Source organism: Syngnathus floridae, chromosome 16 (assembly GCF_059516105.1).
Source record: "Syngnathus floridae isolate MCC-2025c chromosome 16, RoL_Sflo_1.0, whole genome shotgun sequence".
NCBI classification, from domain to species: Eukaryota; Metazoa; Chordata; class Actinopteri; order Syngnathiformes; family Syngnathidae; genus Syngnathus; species Syngnathus floridae.
The window spans coordinates 3,052,137-3,069,011 of record NC_142428.1 but is presented as its reverse complement, the minus strand read 5'-3'; the positions used below and the strand labels follow the sequence as shown (position 1 = coordinate 3,069,011).

At 44.8% G+C, this 16,875-nt stretch overlaps 2 protein-coding genes across 9 annotated transcripts; both read right to left on the bottom strand.

Annotated features, from left to right (window-relative positions):
* Positions 1 to 3,243, bottom strand: slc2a1c (solute carrier family 2 member 1c). 3 transcript variants are annotated; one of them, XM_088400799.1, is made up of 11 exons: positions 3,174 to 3,243; positions 2,693 to 2,756; positions 2,364 to 2,462; positions 2,136 to 2,296; positions 1,835 to 2,075; positions 1,608 to 1,770; positions 1,321 to 1,505; positions 1,147 to 1,248; positions 977 to 1,078; positions 602 to 805; positions 1 to 522 (listed from the first exon to the last, which is right to left on the bottom strand). In XM_088400799.1, exons 2-11 carry the CDS (start codon positions 2,705 to 2,707, stop codon positions 343 to 345), a joined length of 1,452 nt encoding a protein of 483 aa, XP_088256925.1. In that variant the 5' UTR covers positions 2,708 to 2,756; positions 3,174 to 3,243; the 3' UTR covers positions 1 to 342. The 3 variants fall into 3 exon arrangements, with proteins under 3 accessions (XP_088256925.1, XP_088256923.1, XP_088256926.1); XM_088400797.1 differs by having other exon boundaries at positions 3,092 to 3,230; XM_088400800.1 differs by lacking the exon at positions 3,174 to 3,243 and having other exon boundaries at positions 2,665 to 2,941.
* Positions 3,091 to 16,254, bottom strand: smoc1 (SPARC related modular calcium binding 1). Of its 6 annotated transcripts, none has more exons than XM_088400792.1 (15): positions 15,936 to 16,254; positions 14,397 to 14,562; positions 14,228 to 14,311; positions 13,373 to 13,485; positions 13,205 to 13,304; positions 12,295 to 12,345; positions 11,874 to 11,921; positions 10,909 to 10,998; positions 10,544 to 10,624; positions 9,197 to 9,389; positions 8,954 to 9,036; positions 8,729 to 8,834; positions 8,324 to 8,568; positions 8,111 to 8,164; positions 3,091 to 3,243 (listed from the first exon to the last, which is right to left on the bottom strand). In XM_088400792.1, the coding sequence occupies exons 1-15, from the start codon at positions 16,059 to 16,061 to the stop codon at positions 3,170 to 3,172; spliced, it is 1,614 nt and encodes a 537-aa protein (XP_088256918.1). In that variant the 5' UTR covers positions 16,062 to 16,254; the 3' UTR covers positions 3,091 to 3,169. The 6 variants fall into 6 exon arrangements, with proteins under 6 accessions (XP_088256918.1, XP_088256922.1, XP_088256917.1 ...); XM_088400796.1 differs by lacking the exon at positions 3,091 to 3,243 and adding an exon at positions 5,040 to 6,221 and having other exon boundaries at positions 15,936 to 16,253; XM_088400791.1 differs by lacking the exon at positions 3,091 to 3,243 and adding an exon at positions 5,040 to 6,221 and having other exon boundaries at positions 8,131 to 8,164; positions 15,936 to 16,253.
* Between the last annotated feature and the right edge of the window lie 621 nt (positions 16,255 to 16,875).

Sequence of the window (16,875 nt, the reverse complement as noted above, 5' to 3'; positions counted from 1 at the left end):
TCAGGTTCTACTTGTGACGCTTTATTTGGTTACATTTCTTTTTTGCCTCCTCATTCCAGTGTCTTATCCATTCTTCATCAATACTTTAAAATACAATAAAGGATTCATCCGCCACATCGCTTAGTCTTTTAAATATTCAAAACATTTCATCACTTCCCAAGTATAGCTTGAATGGCATTTTAACATTTTCATTTCCATCCCGTAGTGCACGCTATTGAGATAAAGGAGACCCAAAGTTCCAGGTAACAGTTTTTGAGTCTTTGATGAGTTCCTCAGTGCAACTACATTTTTGGATGGTTAGCTAAAAAAAACAATCGGGGCCACCAGTGGTGAGTGAGGCGCTTAGCTGAAAGTGTTGAATCCGTTCTTATCGTGCAAAGGAAGGTTTTCTGCCCCCCGGAACTCCTCGGCGATTTCGTCAAATGTGCGACCCTTGGTCTCGGGAACTCGGAACCAGGTAAAGACGAAGCCGATCAGAGCCATGACCATGAAGAGGAGGTAAGAGTAGCCGCCGATGACTTTCTGCGTGCAAGAGATGGACGCCGAAGTGGTAAAAAGGATAAGAACTCCGCCCCAGTTGGAAAGTGGACTGGACACTCACCAGTACGGGTGGAAACAGAAGCGCCAGGAGGAATTTCCCTCCCCAGTTGAGCATGCTGGCGAAGGCCATGGCGATGGACCTGCCGCGCTGGTCGAACAGCTCGCCCGCGATGAACCAGGAGATGGGGCCCGGCCCGAGCTCGTACGCCGAGATCAGGCAGAACACCACCAGGACCTGCAGGATCCCTAGCGTGGGCACCGCTTGCTGCACAAAGGAGGACAAAAAAGATGAGGAGGTCGAGAGGGTTGTGATACATCGAGCAAATGACGCGAGGTAGCTATCAGCTATCTTGCTTCATTCATTAATTAATATATTAATCAAGTTAGATATCTAGATAGCTAGCATTTTCCTAATCAAAGTGAGAGTGAAACATACCACCACAGAATCAACGACAGTCAGGAGGAGGTTGCACATGGCGATGATAATGAAGCCGATTAGGAGCAGTCGCCTCCTTCCGGCTTTTTCCATCAGAAAGAACTGAAATTGGAAAGAAGGTTCAAAAGTGACTTGATACGATTACGCCGACTGCAACAACGGGGACTCACGGCCACTAAAGTGAAGATCACGTTGACGGCCCCCACACCGAGAGTCAGGTACTTGGCCTCCTCGAAATAAGGCTGGAACATCCTGGTGGAGTAGTTGATGATCTGCAAGACCGAGTTTCCACTTAGCGTTTCAAATGACGGTTTCAAATCAGGGTGGCTTGTTGTCATGGTTACCGCGTTGAATCCTGACAGCTGGCTGGCCAGGTTGATGCAGAGGACGATGATGATTGGCTGCCTGTAGCTTCGCTTCTGGAAAAACTCCAAGACTCCGACCGACGCCTGAGTGTGCGCGGCCTCGGCTTTCATCTCCTCCAGCTCGGCCAGCACCGGCTCGGGACTTCCTCGTAGTCTAAGCAGGGCTGCGGGACGGTCACATTGGAATCAGGGAAAAAAAAGAACAACCCCAAGACAGGATTGGGCTTTGGAGTTAGGAATAGGACTAAAAGTTAGTATTGCCCCACCAGCGTCGGCCTTGCTCTCCTGCCCCTTGTTGAGGAGCAGGAATCGAGGGCTCTCAGGACAGAAAGGCAGGATGAAGTACTGCAACACCGCCGGGATCAAGGACAAAGACAGCATCACGGTCCAAAGTTCCTCTGTGCCCAACATGGTCTCCAGTCCTGACACCTGTAACGAGCCCAGTGAAAGTCCTCGAGTCTATCCAGCAGCGCTGCGCTGGCGTGGTCCTCACCATCCCCAGCAGGATCCCCGAGGCGAAGGACACTTGATTGAGGGTGGCGAAGGCGCCCCTCATCACGGTGGGCGACACTTCCTGGACGTAGAGCGGATTGAGGCTCATCACCAAGCCGCAGAAGAGTCCGAAAAGCAGCCTGCCCAGGATCAGAGCCTCAAAGGATTCAATGGCTTTGGATACCACCATCAGGGATACCCCCACCAGCGACAGGCAGTTGACAATCAAGATGGAGTTCCGCCTGAAGGGGCCAAGATGAGGATTTCAGACATGCTCAGCATTTCTTCACCAGCATCCTCACCGTCCAAAAGAGTCTGCCAAGTATTTGACCCCCAAGGAGCCCAATAGGGATCCAAAGTCCTTGATGCTGACGGAGAGGGACCACAGCAGGGTGAGGCTTTGCTCTGACAAGGTTTCATTATATCGGTCCTTCCAGGTCTGGTTGAAGAACTCTTCCATGATCTGTAAAGCAAAACACGATGGTGTTTGCCCGCTAAATCCTTTTAATTAATTCGTGGGTCGGTCTTACCTTTGCGGGCGCGTTGACATTTCCCGTGTGGTAGCCCACCTGCAGTGAGCCCAGAATCGCACCCAGCACCGAGATCAGGAGTATAGCAGTCAGGTGGCACTGGAACAGATGATGAAAGATCAGACCTCATGCATGATTATTCAATTTTAAGGGCTTCAAATGAGGCTTTCAAGATGGAGTTTGAAATGATGGCCCCTGGTATGTACATAGTCACAGGGGCAGTAAGGACCATCTTGAAGGTTAAAGGTGCAGTCAAGTATTTTCACACAGTGCTAACACATTAACTGCATTCTGCTCTCACGTGTTTGGACGGTGAAGACAAGACAAACCTCCTGGATGGCCATTTGTCAGCTTCAGGTGAGGCTCGTCTTTCGACAGCTGATCATTTATTTCCTGTTGAGGAACAAACAAACAAGGTCACCGTTCAAATCCTTTTGCAAGCAGACTGTAACGAGCAACCCTAAGCCTGATCTGAAATCTCAAACAAGAACTCCAAACGGAACATAAAACACAATTTTGAAACCCGGACCTGAAATCTTATTAAAGTTCCAAATTGAAACCTAAATATTGTCTTAAAACCACAAACCCGGTTTTGTAACCAATCTCGAACACCTAACCTTGAATCTGACCTGAAATTTTAACCTAGTCTTGAAACCCCCCGACCAGTCTTAAAACCCAATCCGGGAAAACGACTGCATCATTCAACCAGATAAAAATTCAACACTCACCAGAGCTTCTGAATAAAACTCGTCCAAGGTAATCACAATGGAAAACGATTTTGGCCGACGTAAACGCTCAATCATTTACTACCTCTGATGCGATGCCATCCTCATCCTGTGCGATTCAAGTGCAAGTGTGTTCTTGGCCGAGCACTCCAACCCTGGAATTGTGCACACACACACACACAAATATACAAAAAAACACACACAAACGCACACCTACCAGACCAGTTCGTCTACTGATGAACTCACACATAGTCGCTGAATTTGTGGCTCGCCTGATAAAATAACAGCCGCGGGCCCCCCTGGGAAGCTTTCCATGTAACAGCTGAACAGGTCCATGTTTTAGGGCCTGACCCGGGATCAGTTTACTTGTCCTGCCGTAACTTTGGGGGCCCTTACACGACTGATCCCAAAACCCTTGGGCCGTGCCAGCCGTGTGTTGGTTTGGTTTTGTTGCGACCGTGCCGACTGGATGGAATTATTAATGACTTTGTCTTTCTAGGAAATGAAAATGCTAACGTCAGTACAAACGGGCTTAACACATTAGCGGCTAATGCTAAAAGTAATTTATAGCATTGTAGTCAAAGCATTTAAAAGTGTAAAGAACGTCGTAACCTCCACCCATCAGCTCTGTTGGCGCAGCTGATGCGTGTCTGGAACATGAACTTCGACCTCCCCCAGGCCAAGCGACCCCTTGACCCCTCGGCAGGTTCTCACCGACCCTAACCCCCACCAACCGGCGTTAATGGCCCGTTCCAATTACTCCTCATGGCGTGTCATGAGCTTTTAAGTGTTTCAATGCACACGCGAGCCTATCCCAGCTGACTTTGAAAATATAAACAATTTGGGAAGAACTGCTAAAAGTAAAAATAAAAAAATTAAAATCTTTTTTTTTGGCATAATAAATTTTTGGGCTTTCATGTTGGTACACAACTTGAACGATGCGGTTTTAGTAACTCGAACAAGATGCGATTTTGTTATTTTTTGGAAAATTGCACATTTGGGAGAAAAGGGGGATTCCGCTGAACAGCAACGATACGGCACGAGTTTCCCTCAAACTTCTGCTGTGAATCGACACTAGATAAATAAAAGTGACATGGGGTCACCAGCCCCAATTCCAGTCGCCACCTGTGAAATCCACACGGCGTGTGCATGCGTCATTACAAAAATCGTTTGAACTTCACACCGCGAGTCCAATGTGCTACATGTGTCCGCCGATGAGCCAGATGTACCGCAGCTGCCTCGTGGCTCCAATTTCATCGGCGATACAAGCTCAACCTGCCAACACGCGCCGCCATTATCGGTCTCATCTGTACATGGCATCGAAAACAGAGTGTCTTTGTCGTTTTTTTTTTTTTGCTCGGCGCATGGAAGCTATTAGCGTTGATTGTGAGAGTGCACCTTTTAATTGCATGTCAACTTCAAACAATAAAGGCACCTGGTACCGCAACGTTCATGAACAAGAAGGGCAGGAAGTGAAGATGGCCTCTTTTTTTGTGGGTCTACACGTGATGGACAAGCCTACCAAATTTGATGCTTTGTTTGAACAAAATAATAATTTAAAAATTAAGTGAGGCGTTCGAGTAAATTTTCAATTTTGATTTTAAAGACTACTCTTAAACATAACCATACACAAGTAGTCTAAATTCTGAACACAAAGTATTGCACAAAATAAAATCATTGTGTTGACTTTTGAAGTTTCTCACGAGATACAAATATTTATCTTACAGATTGCGATTTGTATAACGTCTCATGTTGTGTACAAAAAGCAGGATTAACCAGAGTAGGGCATTGCCAATATCAATGGACTGAGGCTTGTAAACATAGAATTCCATTTTAGTACTCATTTTTAGTCATCGTCATTTACTAGCATTTCTAAATCTTCTTGACGGTTAAGTGCATTTGTGACGGGAGGCAGTTAAAATATTTATATAATAATTAAACACGCACAGAATGTATGTATGATTTTTTTTATTGTTATTATTTTAGGTTGGCACAAACTTGAATTTTCATCAAAAGTTAGCAAAAAAAACTGATCTTCAAGCATCGAGTGCAGACAAAATTTGCGCAAATGTTGGGTTGCACTTGAGGGACGAGTAGGACAGACTAACGTTACGAAGTAACCCAGCGAAAAAAAATCAGCCCAAAGGCCAAGTGAATCGTTACTCCGTGCAAACTCCGCCCCGTCAGATAATCACACTGTGACTAATGTTTCTAGAAAAGTTGCTTACAGTTAGTGTTGCAAAAATTCGGCAATTTTTAAAGTTGGAAACTTTCCATGGGAATTAATTTAAGGAATTATTGAAGTTTTTAGAAAATATATTTGATGATAAGCTTGACAAGAGGTGCAACCATTACTAAAAAAATGGTATCGATTATCACAATCGCCAATTAATCGATTTGAGACCTTGTTTAACTTCAAATTGAAATTTGAAAATATTCTCAGATTAATGTCAAATTCCCCAAACTTCATTTCCCATTTATTGAAAAGTTTCCAGAAATTTACCAGAAATGTCGCAACCCGCTTTACAGTGCAAGGGGATCCATACAGCTAAAATTCCGTGCTGATGAATTCAACTTCGGTAGTCACAGTTTCATTCGAATTCGTTGCGCACGTTCATATGTACAACAAACATTCCTTCGCCGTTGCTATTGTAGTAGGGATGGGCAATCCATGACATTTGGAGAAATTTGAAATTGGAATGTTCTGAACTCAACGCCCACCCCCGCGATTCGACACAATCGGCGGACGATCAATTCATCCATGCCCGCCCCTTGTTGAGAGCAATGTGCATTTTAGCCTGCTAACTTTCTGCACAGGCTTATGTGACAATTTGCATTCTCATTCTTGAGAAAAAACTTTTCACTCACTTAAAAAACACCAAAAAATGCAAACATGTCGAACAAAGGGAGGAGAAAGTGCAAATATTTTGGCGCTGCTTTGTTTTCTTCTGTTTTGCGCGAGCCTGTGTGTGTATGTGTGTGTGTGTGTGTACGTAACAAGTCAGGAAGTTATTTTCTCTCCGATCCGACTTTCTTTTTTTCGCCGTCGAGCGAGCGCGTTGATGCCTTCCTTCTGTGCCCTCTGCTCTCGTCTCGGCTCCTGGAACGTTCTCCTCTCACACTAGACGACCTACTGCAATCATAGAATGCAAAGACGCGCAAGTCGCTATTAATCGCTAGCACACAACGTAGCGCTCACTCAGTTTGTGGGTTTGTTTGGCCTAATGACAAAGCATCTTCCCTCAAAAACTCATTCAATGCCATTGACGGCTTTAGATGTCCATTTTTATTGGGTGACAGAAAATGAGTTTAAATGTGGATTGCTCACAGATGGCCACATTAACGTTCACCTGCGTGCATGTTACGGAACTTTAAACGCACGTCGGTATGTGCAAGCTTGTGTGACAGCTTTAATGCAGGTGCTCTCGTGGTAGCTTCTGGATTTAGCTCTCAAAAACTCTCGACGGGGCCGTAAATCTCCAGCGCGCGGAGTATACTTTTTATACACGTGGAAATAAAATATTACGGCCAACTATTTACAACGGCCGCTCGTTTCAGACGTTTGACATGTTAAGTACGGTTTTGTTAGCCAAAACGCGTAAGGGGCGGCTTGAGTCACATGACTAACGACCCGAAGCTTTGGCTCGGATCCGCATACGTTGCAGGTTAATTACCCAATTCCCCATTTAGGGCCCATGTACAGTTTTATTTGACTAGTGACTATAAATAATAGTTATTTGACTATAAATACAATTTATATGCATTTCCAAATGACTGTTGATGGTGTAAATTTTGAGTCTGTTGAATGTGTGCAAAAATTGCTTTGCAAATTCTGCCTTCATGGATTACGTCATGATTCCCTCCCCTTCAAGTTTTGTCTTCTTAAGCTTATCTGGCATGTAAAAAGTAAAGCGGCCCGAATAGTGCATAAATAGTGCATTTTCAAAAAACATTGACTTAAGAGCTGAGTTTTAACACATTCATCTAAAACAAACAAGGCGTGTACTTACTGAGAATAAAATGAGCAGTAAACGTCTATGAACCAGTTTTACGGGAACGGTATGTAACCAACGTGAAGGTTTATAGATGAAATGATATTGCACAGGAACGTTTATGTGATCGGCACCCTTTAGTTACTGTTGACTAAAGACATTTTAAATCCCGTTTGTTTCTAAGTGAGTCCTGTAGCTGTACATTTTGCCTTCAGAGTTTACATTCACTAAGTAAATAATGCGAAACAAATCAAAGTGTGACATTTGAAGAGCATATAGATCAAACTTGATCACATCATCGGATTGTTTGTTTTTAAAATCGACGCTCTTCAAAAGAACCTTAAACCGATCGAGACTATTTATAAACGAGTCACTTTACCACACACGATGGTCGGGAATCACCGGCTTAGGCAACAGCCGCTTGCGAAAGGATCTCGTCAAGCCAAATCTCAAATAAAATGTGGTCATGTTCATTTGAGGGAACCAAGGGAGCCATATTAACAAGCTTGCCTGCTGATTCGGCAGAAAGCTGTGCGGAGAAAATAGCTGCCCTGGGACCACTCATCCAAATGGGAAAAAAAAAACTTCAGTCCTTCAAGACCCCCCCCCCCCCGGATATGTAGTGCTTTGCCGCCACATGCTCTTAATAAGCCCACTCAATAAAACAGCAGCCCAACATTGCGACATGGAGTGTCACAGTGACCTAAAACGATACGGGCCGTTTAGAATTACCCAGGCGTGTTCGAACACAACGGGACTCATTAACTAATAAACATGTAGGAATGTTCTTACGCGTGCACGCAAATTCAAGATGGCCGCATGAGTGCAGGTGCAGAGGAGGTTGGGTTGTGGAATTCTAAAAGGCAATTTTGACCAGACATAAACATGCTCTCTAAAATGGAGACTACTCTTGGTGTCTAAATATGAATACATAGCAGTTAGGATTAATGTGCATATTAATCAGGTTAAAACACAAACTATGACCTAGTAGAGACATATTAGTCAAAGTAGTAGGATTAGTGGCTCTTACTGAACACATTTGTCCCTTGCCTTGTCCCGTAGTTGCTGCTTGCTGTGGAACCACCTGTTAAAAAGAATAAACAAAAAAAAGTCACATGTCTGTGTCAACAGTTTTGATACACTCACTTTGGAAATTTGATTGCCTCCAGCAATGACCCGAAAAGCTTCAAAGTGGTGTTTACGTAACGAAAACATTTTTTTGCCGATAAATTTGTTTTCGTACCGTCCTTGGCGACTCCGAGGCAGCCCTTGAGCTCGTGCAGCGAGATGGCCTTATCCTTGTTCAGGTCACAGTAGTCGGTGAACTTGCGGGCGCACTTCTTGGGCTTGGCCTTCTTCTTCAGGTACCTCTTGAAGGGCTTGAGCTCCTTCTTGCCCACGTCCTGGCTGCCGTTGGCGTCCAGCTGAGCAAAGTACCAGTGTACCACTCGCTCCTCCAGCGTGTGGCTGGGGTCCGGCTCCACGAACCTGTCATTGGAATCATATTTTTTTTTTTTTTTTTTTTAGCCGTGAAATATGCTTTCTTTGTTTCTGTAGCGCCTCTAAAAAACATTGTGCTACATAAATAACTGAGTATGATTGGATAGCCCATTAAATGGATTCCGAATTTTAGACTGTTGTTACCTACCTCCCACCACTGGAGGGGGCTGGCGAGTTTATGGCTTGAACCATGTCTGTGGTCAGGGCGTCTAACAGGCTGGTAATGAATTCTACCTTTTTTCCTTCGGGGCAACCTGACAAATAAATAAATAAATTACCTTTCATATGGAATTAGTGTGGTTTTGTAGTATAACTGGCTATAAGGTTTGAGAAGCACTGCTTTAGGTTAACGTCGACCGCGGTAGGAAAAAACCTGTCAGGTCTCGGCCCTGGAACAGATCTTCGGCGTCGGAGCTGCGAGAACGTGCGGCGCTGTCACATTCTGGCGTCTGGTACCTGTTGAGACCAGATACACAAGACTGGGACAGAGCGGCAAGACGACCCCCGTGTTACTTTGGCGCCATCTTGTGGCATCAAGGAACTATTTTGAAGTGAGTTGAGGAGCTTCATTTGGACAAAAGTAGTACTTTAATCCTCTCGCCACGTGATGCAATACCTGGTGGAGGTTCCCGGAATGGGTCGTCCGGTGTCGACCAGTACGCACCAGCAGTAGCCGGTGGACTGGTGGCACTGGACGGCCTTGTAGAGGCCGCCGGGCCCGCAGTCGGGGATGAAGACGGCCTCGCGGGGGTTCTGCCGGGCCTCGTCCAGAGCGCTCTGTCGCTCCTGGTCGCAAGAGGGAACTTTCTCTAGAAGCATGACAAATAAACTCAGTGCAAGCACAGAGTAGTCTGGAAAGGAGTCAACACCGTGTTGGAGCATTTTCCCAAATGTTAAGCTGCAACTGTTTAGAGCCTTTCCTTTTTCAACATGGTATTGCTAACAAAATATGGAGCTGATTATTCACACTGCAGGGCCCGGTGGGTGGTCTCGGCGTGTTCAATTAAAGGAGATTTAGCACAAACTTTTCTGCTTCATTTCCTTGAAGATGTCATAACAGTGATGCAGCTTCATGTTTTTTTTCTTTTCCATTGAGTCACACGTCCTACCTTCAAAGTTTTTGGCATTAGGACGACACCTTGTGTTGTTCATCAGCATGTTTCTAAGTCACGCGCAAAAATTTCAAACAAACAAAAAACGTGTTTTCATCAAGGTCAAACATTTTGTCGAGAAAAGGCAACGTGAGATTTTTGAGAAGTTTGGAGTCTCCTAACAGCAGAACGTCGCTAACTGTGACGGCGCTAGTTAGCGACAGCCCGAGGCTTATGTGAGAAATCCGGTCACCTTGGGTTTCCTGTCACTATGGAAACTTCCACATTTCCATCTTGTAACGTAGGCGGACATGTCAGCAATGTGTCTGTTTGTCATCCTGGACCTGGCTAAAGTTCTCATGTTTGATATAGCGACGTGACACTGGCGCCAAGGAGTGGGATTCCCGTAAGAAAATTATTTCTGCGAATGGAAAAAGAAAGTGTAATTCAATCTAGCATTATACCGATGTCTTTTTTTTTTCATCGAATGGGTTGTGTTCCTTTTCTTCACTTAACAGGAATAAAACAACTTGACATGCTTTAAGCATGGAAGAATTTTGTCGTAGTGGACAAAAGATGATGCGCTGAGAACAGGCTGGCCCTATTTTATGCCTCCTCCGGGCGCCGAGCCAAGTGGATTTTTAAACTCCGGTCCATATCCTCATTCAGGCCTAACCTTTCCTCCTCCTCCTCGTCTGATTCCCTTCATCCTGAAAGCCTCTTTGCAGAGTTAACCCCCGGCCAGCCCCTCCGCTGTCCGCCCGCCCGCCTCCCCAATGGCTTTCAGCTGTGCCATAATCACAGCAAAATTCTTTCAAAGCAAGCAGTTCAATGAAGAGGAAACACTGCAAGTTGGTCTTTCTCAGTCTCACCTTGCTTCCTGGATGAGGAGCTGTTCTGCTTGTTCTCCTTGTAGACCAACTGCTTGATCCAAAGCGTGGGGGCGGTTATCTCTGCAATGACAGACGGTTGTCACGTTACCGACGGCAACCATATTCACGATTAATTAAAAAAAAAAAAAATCCTAAAAATATTACACACACTGACTATTTTTTTCAAATTTTTACATAAAAAATATACACAAAAAAAAAAGTTGCCTTATTATCCTCACTTAAGTTGTCAAACTGGTTTCAGGTCTCCATGAGTGTCCCTTAACACCTGCCTCAAATATTTCCTCTAATCCCAAAACCCCTGAGTCGAGTACTTGTGTAAATTCCAAAACTTGGAGTACCCTTACCATCGCCTTCGGCCGGGACGAGGGTCTCCATGGTGGGCGTCGGCTTGGAGCCGTCGTCTGGATTGAGGGTGAGAAAGAAACGGAAAGAGACTACCATTATTGAGGTTAATACAATCTACTCTCCACAAGTGTTGAATGGTTGGGATTTGCACACGGCCCGGCAAAGGTGGACACAAAAACACACACACACACACACATGCACAAGAAGAACAGTAGAACAAAGCGCGACCACCCACGTGTTGGAGATGTCCCTCACATTCTCACACATAATGAAACATCAAACAGGCCCACACCGACACAATCTTTCTTTTTTGCAAAAGTCCAAGAAGCACACACTTACATTAGAAGACCCCCCCACACACACACACAGCCCCCCCATCAAGGGGCGGGACGTGTCAAGTAAAGACCACCCACTGGAAATTAAAAAAATGTCATGGCGGTCTGGTAGAATCATTATGACATTGTGTTTTTCACAAGTGTGATTTATTTTGTTTTGACGTTTTCTTTTGATGTGTCTTGTTGCGGGACAAGTAAAGACGTCATTTACAATAAATGGAACATGCTTTTATTTGGGGCAACCATCGATCGGTTTCATCGATGTGTTGAAATCTGAGCCGGGAAAAATAAATAAATAAATCAAGGTCACAAAATGAATGTGACGAGGTGCGTCTTACGTAATGTTAAACGCCCCCCCCCCCCCGGAAAATACTCACCCACGTGCAGCTTTGGAGCATCTGGAACATTCCTTTAGGAAGCAATTCAGTCATAAGCAAAGCACAGACAACCCGTAGTTGATACATTTGAGATCTTTTGGGAAAAAAAATGGCGGGTCCTTCGATCAAACACACTGACGTTGCGCACAGAGAGGATGAATTGATGCAATTAGTTGGAGGGGAAAAAAAAAAAAATCATTTTCTTTGGGCCACAGATGATGATAAAGAAAATAATTGTTGAGCTCAACTCACCTTTTCGACCGGAGTTTGCCGGCCCGGGCGGTCTGTCGGTCACGGACCCTGCAGATGAAAAACACAAATGTCTACAAAGCGGAAAATAGCAGCGATGACGATTGCGGGCCTGCGAATAATCACGAGTATTTGGAGTTCTTTTGCAGTCATTGATCCGAGCTCAAATGAGCCACGACAAGCAAACAATTTTTACGGAAGGTGTGTTTCTGATTTTTCGCTAAGGTGCACAGTGAAACCCTCGAGTTAAAAAATAAATAAAAATTACACGCCAGCTAAAAGGCAGAAAATCAAAGCCATCTTCTCATTGGAAAAACAAGAGAGTTTGTGATCCCAGACATGCAGGTGGCGACATGCTTTTGGGATGCAAAGAGCAGAAGAAAAAAAAACGAGCAGTCTCGATTTGGATGGGATGTTGTACTACCTGTCAATGCGCTCGTCCCAGCGTGACTTCCCAAAAACTCATGGAAGTTTCCTGCGAATGTATACGGCACACCATTGAAGCCTGTCACATGACCTTGCGTGTCAGCGAACGTTGGCTGGAGGAAAACACATAGAAGAACGCTCGCACTTTCCCTTCCTTTCCCTTTACGGGACAACAATCGGCCATATTCTTCAAGAAACACACACACCCTCCAAAATGGATGAAAAGACACGAGGAAAATCATTCAAAGAGGCCGCAAACAATTTTCGGTCAACTCCTGGCTGGGAAGGAAACTTGTCCATGAACCTTCTGAGAGAGTCCCCGAGGCGACACTAAAGGAACTATAAGCACCATTTTGTTTCCGACATTGCACAACAATCATTCATATCTGTCACGGGAGACCGCAAAGACAGTATCTCAAAAATAGATGGAAACTGGTCATCGAGATTCCTGAAATAGGTTTACAGCAGATAAAAAAAAAAAAAAAAAACTGCTGAAAAGATGAGAGGAAAAACAGTCAAGAAGGCTGCACAATAAGGGCAGTTGGAATTTCTGGCAAGTAATGGCTGTTGACCTACATGTGCCAACAATCTCCTTTATGTCTGGACGATGGGATCAGGAAGTTTTTTCTTTCTCACGGAGAAAAACATCCAAACATCCGCAAAATACATGCGTGGTGACTTTGCAGCCAGCCAAGAGCAGGTTGCGGGGCAGAGCATGGCAGCCAAGTTAGTAACACAGCATTAAAATTTTGGGGGAAAATTCAAACTCTATTTCACTTCATTTGTCTGACAATTATTCATTTCCTAAAATAAATATTAATATAAATAAAATTTAGGGAATGCTGGAAAATTTACATGGGAATTTTTTATTAAGATTTAATGCTGCAAATAAAAAATACGGGCAGTACCTGAACACACGGGAGTTCTGTTGTGCACCGAGGAACCGCTCACTGGCTTTCCGTCGGTGGTGACGCACCAGCAGTAGCCCGTCAACGTGTGACACTGCACCTGCGCACAAAGTCATGATGGCGAAAAAATCTTTTGGTTCCGGCGTTATCGTCCTCATCGTCGCAGACCTGTGCAAAGGAGCCATCCTCGTTGCACTCTGGAACGAACATGGACTCTTGGGGTCTCCGGGCTTGCTCCAAAGCTTGGCTTCTCTCCACGCGACACTTTGACTGACCCTCATCTAGAACCAAACAGAATCGGACAACTTTACGTACAACAGAAGCCACTAAACCCATTTGACATCTTCATCACACTTTGTTTTATTTTGGTGGTTTTCTACTTCCTGTTTTGTTACCATTTAGCTTGATCGTTCATCTTTTGGTTTTGTTCCCACTTTCTGTTTGGTTGCATTAAGTTTAAAAGTAACAAGGTCCAGCCGGCGAGGACCGGGAGCTGCCGGTTCCGATCCGAGCTGCAACAAAACAGAGCCGTGGCGGGGCATCTGCGAGAACGTGTGATCATTGCCCAGCTTTACTTCACGCACGCTTGATTTTATGGAACAAAAGTGCCTATTAGCGTCGGGAAAGACGACACCACTTGACCAAAAATGGATCTGGTGCGAGGTGCTGTTTTCCTACAGGTCACCGAGAAGAGCGAGGGGCGGGTGAGCAGATGCCGAGTTGCGACCTTTTTACTCGGCGCCGATCAATCTGTGCTGCTGAGCTGAGCGAGTGAATGATGGAGGTCTGTGAAAAATTACACGCCAGCTAAGAGGCGGAAAATGAAAGACATCTTCTCATTCACTTTTTTTTTCTTTTTGCCCAAGCTAACAAGATCGTAAAAAGAATGATTTGAATTTCTGTTGCGCAAGTCTCGAAGGGAGAATTTTGATTCGTAAAAGAAGTTCGGTTTTTGTCTCAAGCCGGAATCAAATCTGTATATTGTTCATGGCTAATTTTTTTTTTAAAAATTCATGAAATTACCTGTTTGCAAAGTGTGTCTGCCCACAGATGGCGGCGTAGGTGAATGCGCCACCGCTGACTGCTCAACTTTCACCCAGTTTTTTCCTGAAAGTCAAAAATGTAGTACTAAGCACATGACTGCCCCCCTGTGGCCAGGAGGCCTTGAACTGGTCCCAGGTGGTGCGTTCACCTCGACAGCGGCCGCGGTGCTCCAGCGTCAACGTCTTGTCTTTACAGCGCGCTCTCTGCAGCTCGCATCCGTTGTCGTAGCTCCGTCCATCCGAGCCGCAGACCGGCTTGGCCTGCGGTCGCGTGCACGCCAAGCCGCAGTGGTTGTCTCTGTCGCCAATCAGCCACTGAAACCACACAAATGGGGGAAAAAAAAAAAGACATCTTAAATAATTCTGACATATTAGAAACAAGCAGAGGCTGGCTGGAGAAGCTTCCAGCAACAGGAGAGAGGCAAATGTCAGATCTGGCTTTCATTATCCTGATTGGAACGGCAGACAATTGAGCATGAAAAGGCATTTTCCGAGGGTGAACTCATGTGTGATTGGTCGCTGATGGAGTCAGCGTCCAGGACATCTGTCAATGGCCCGTAAAAGCCCTTAAAAAGTGGAGCCCCGGCATTCCTAATGAGAGGTTTTGGCTCATAAAAAAAAAAAAAAAAAAGTGTGTGTGCTTTGGAGCGCGCGCCTCCATCGGGATAAAATGATCCGCTGGCATTTTGAGGAATTTAGTTTTGAGTATTTCACGTTATTTTAATTGACCACTTTTTACACTCGTATTTACCAATATTTAAATTTGACTTAATGACGGCATCATTTCATGCTTCCTTTAAAAAATGCCAACGTGCAGAACCAGATTTTCACCCAAGGCGTACCTGCATCCACTCACCCGTTGTTGCTATTTTACCTCAGCGCCAATAAAACATCATCCCTCCTCCACTTTTTCCCGTTTATTTGCCCTTCATTTTGCTTTGTCCTGTCGCTTTATAGCTCTGACTATTAGTCACTCTGCAACTAGCAAGTAATAAACCACATTTGGCTTTCTTAAACTTCCCGTTATCCCGCTACGGGGGGAAATTCCGGGCACCGATTGCATCACAGGAGAGGAGTGTTGCCTTTCACTTTTATTTGGGAATCCATCCAGGAGGCAAATGATGCATTCAAGTTCCTCAAGTGCCCTTAAATAGCTTTTCCTCTCATTCGCCAGACTCGCCGCCGACCGCAATTTAATCAGCTAACCTGTACTATTATTATCATATGATGGTCATTATTATTATTATGTTTGGAGGCAGACAGAGTTACACAAGCGACTCTTTTGACATGTGTTGTGAAATAAATTGCTCCAGTGTGTGATCAAGTATAACAGTTGACAATTACATTGAATCACTTTGACATGAACATGCAGATTGTTCAGAAGGCCAAAACACAATGTATTTCGTGTACTCTCAATATTAACGCGACAAATGTCATCAATTACTTTTTTTATGGGAATGTGCAGGGGAAAAAAAAATCTTGGGCTACTCTGGTTAGAATATTTAGGTGGGTGGGTTAGTAAAGGAAAAATTGTTGGCATAAAAGTGGAAGTAAATCCGCGGGTGCCGAAACGCGAGTATGCGGGGGTCCACTGTACTAATTAATTCTAGCAATCTATTTTTCGTAGGGTGAAATAAAAACATTTAAGATATTTTAAATGTTGACAAATTTGACATGGTGCTACTCACCCTGTTGGCCGGCTTGTTGTGGCTGGCGTGGACGTGGGGCAGGTAGCACACGAGCAGGAGGGGCACCATGAGGTGACACCAACAGGTCGCCGCCACAAAAACAACAACAATGCGGAAAGACAACATGGCAGCAGCGGGGTCGAGAATAACTTCTTCGTCTTCTACTTCTTCGTGGCAGAAGTCACATAATAGTGGCACGCGTGGGACGACCGTGGCCGCCACCGCACTTGCGTGTGTCGACTGCTGCTCTCCGCAGGTTGACTTTCTCTCATCGCCGGCGGCGCGCACTTATCATTGCCTACTTTCTTTGAAAGATGGAGCCTGGCGAGTGATTGACGTTTCTGTTCGACCAATGGGAGGCGGTGGGTTTGACTAGAAACCACGCCCATCTTCCCAATTTCAGCGGTCCGGTCCATGAGCTTGTAACGTTCACGGACATAAAAAAAAAACGCTCAACATTGGAGATTTGTATTTTTTAATTAACGAGTAGCCATCTGCAATATTTTCAATGTTAACATTTTGGTTAATGTTACATTTATCTGGAGTGTATTCTATTCCAAATTAGTACCATCTGACAGAATTAAGATTATTATGACTATACAAAAGATTTTTGTTGGGGGATTTTGTTCAATTTGGTGCTGATCCAGCTTGGCAGAAGTCTGCTCCTCTTTTGCGGTTGAAGAGCAAACACGTCAGGGTCGGCCATCAAGGACATTTTTAACTGATTGTTGTTTAAACGACGGCTATCGTGTGACATAAACACAGAGAAGCTCCACGCAGAAAACGCAGCAGTACGGCGCAGGGGATTTTTTTTTTTAATATATATAGAAATAAATAAAAGAGACATTAAAATAGCTCTGTTTATTTGGCTCGAGAGCTTAAGAAGTATTTTGGATCGCACGCAGGTACTTTTTTGGGAGGGGGTTATTCTTAACAGAAC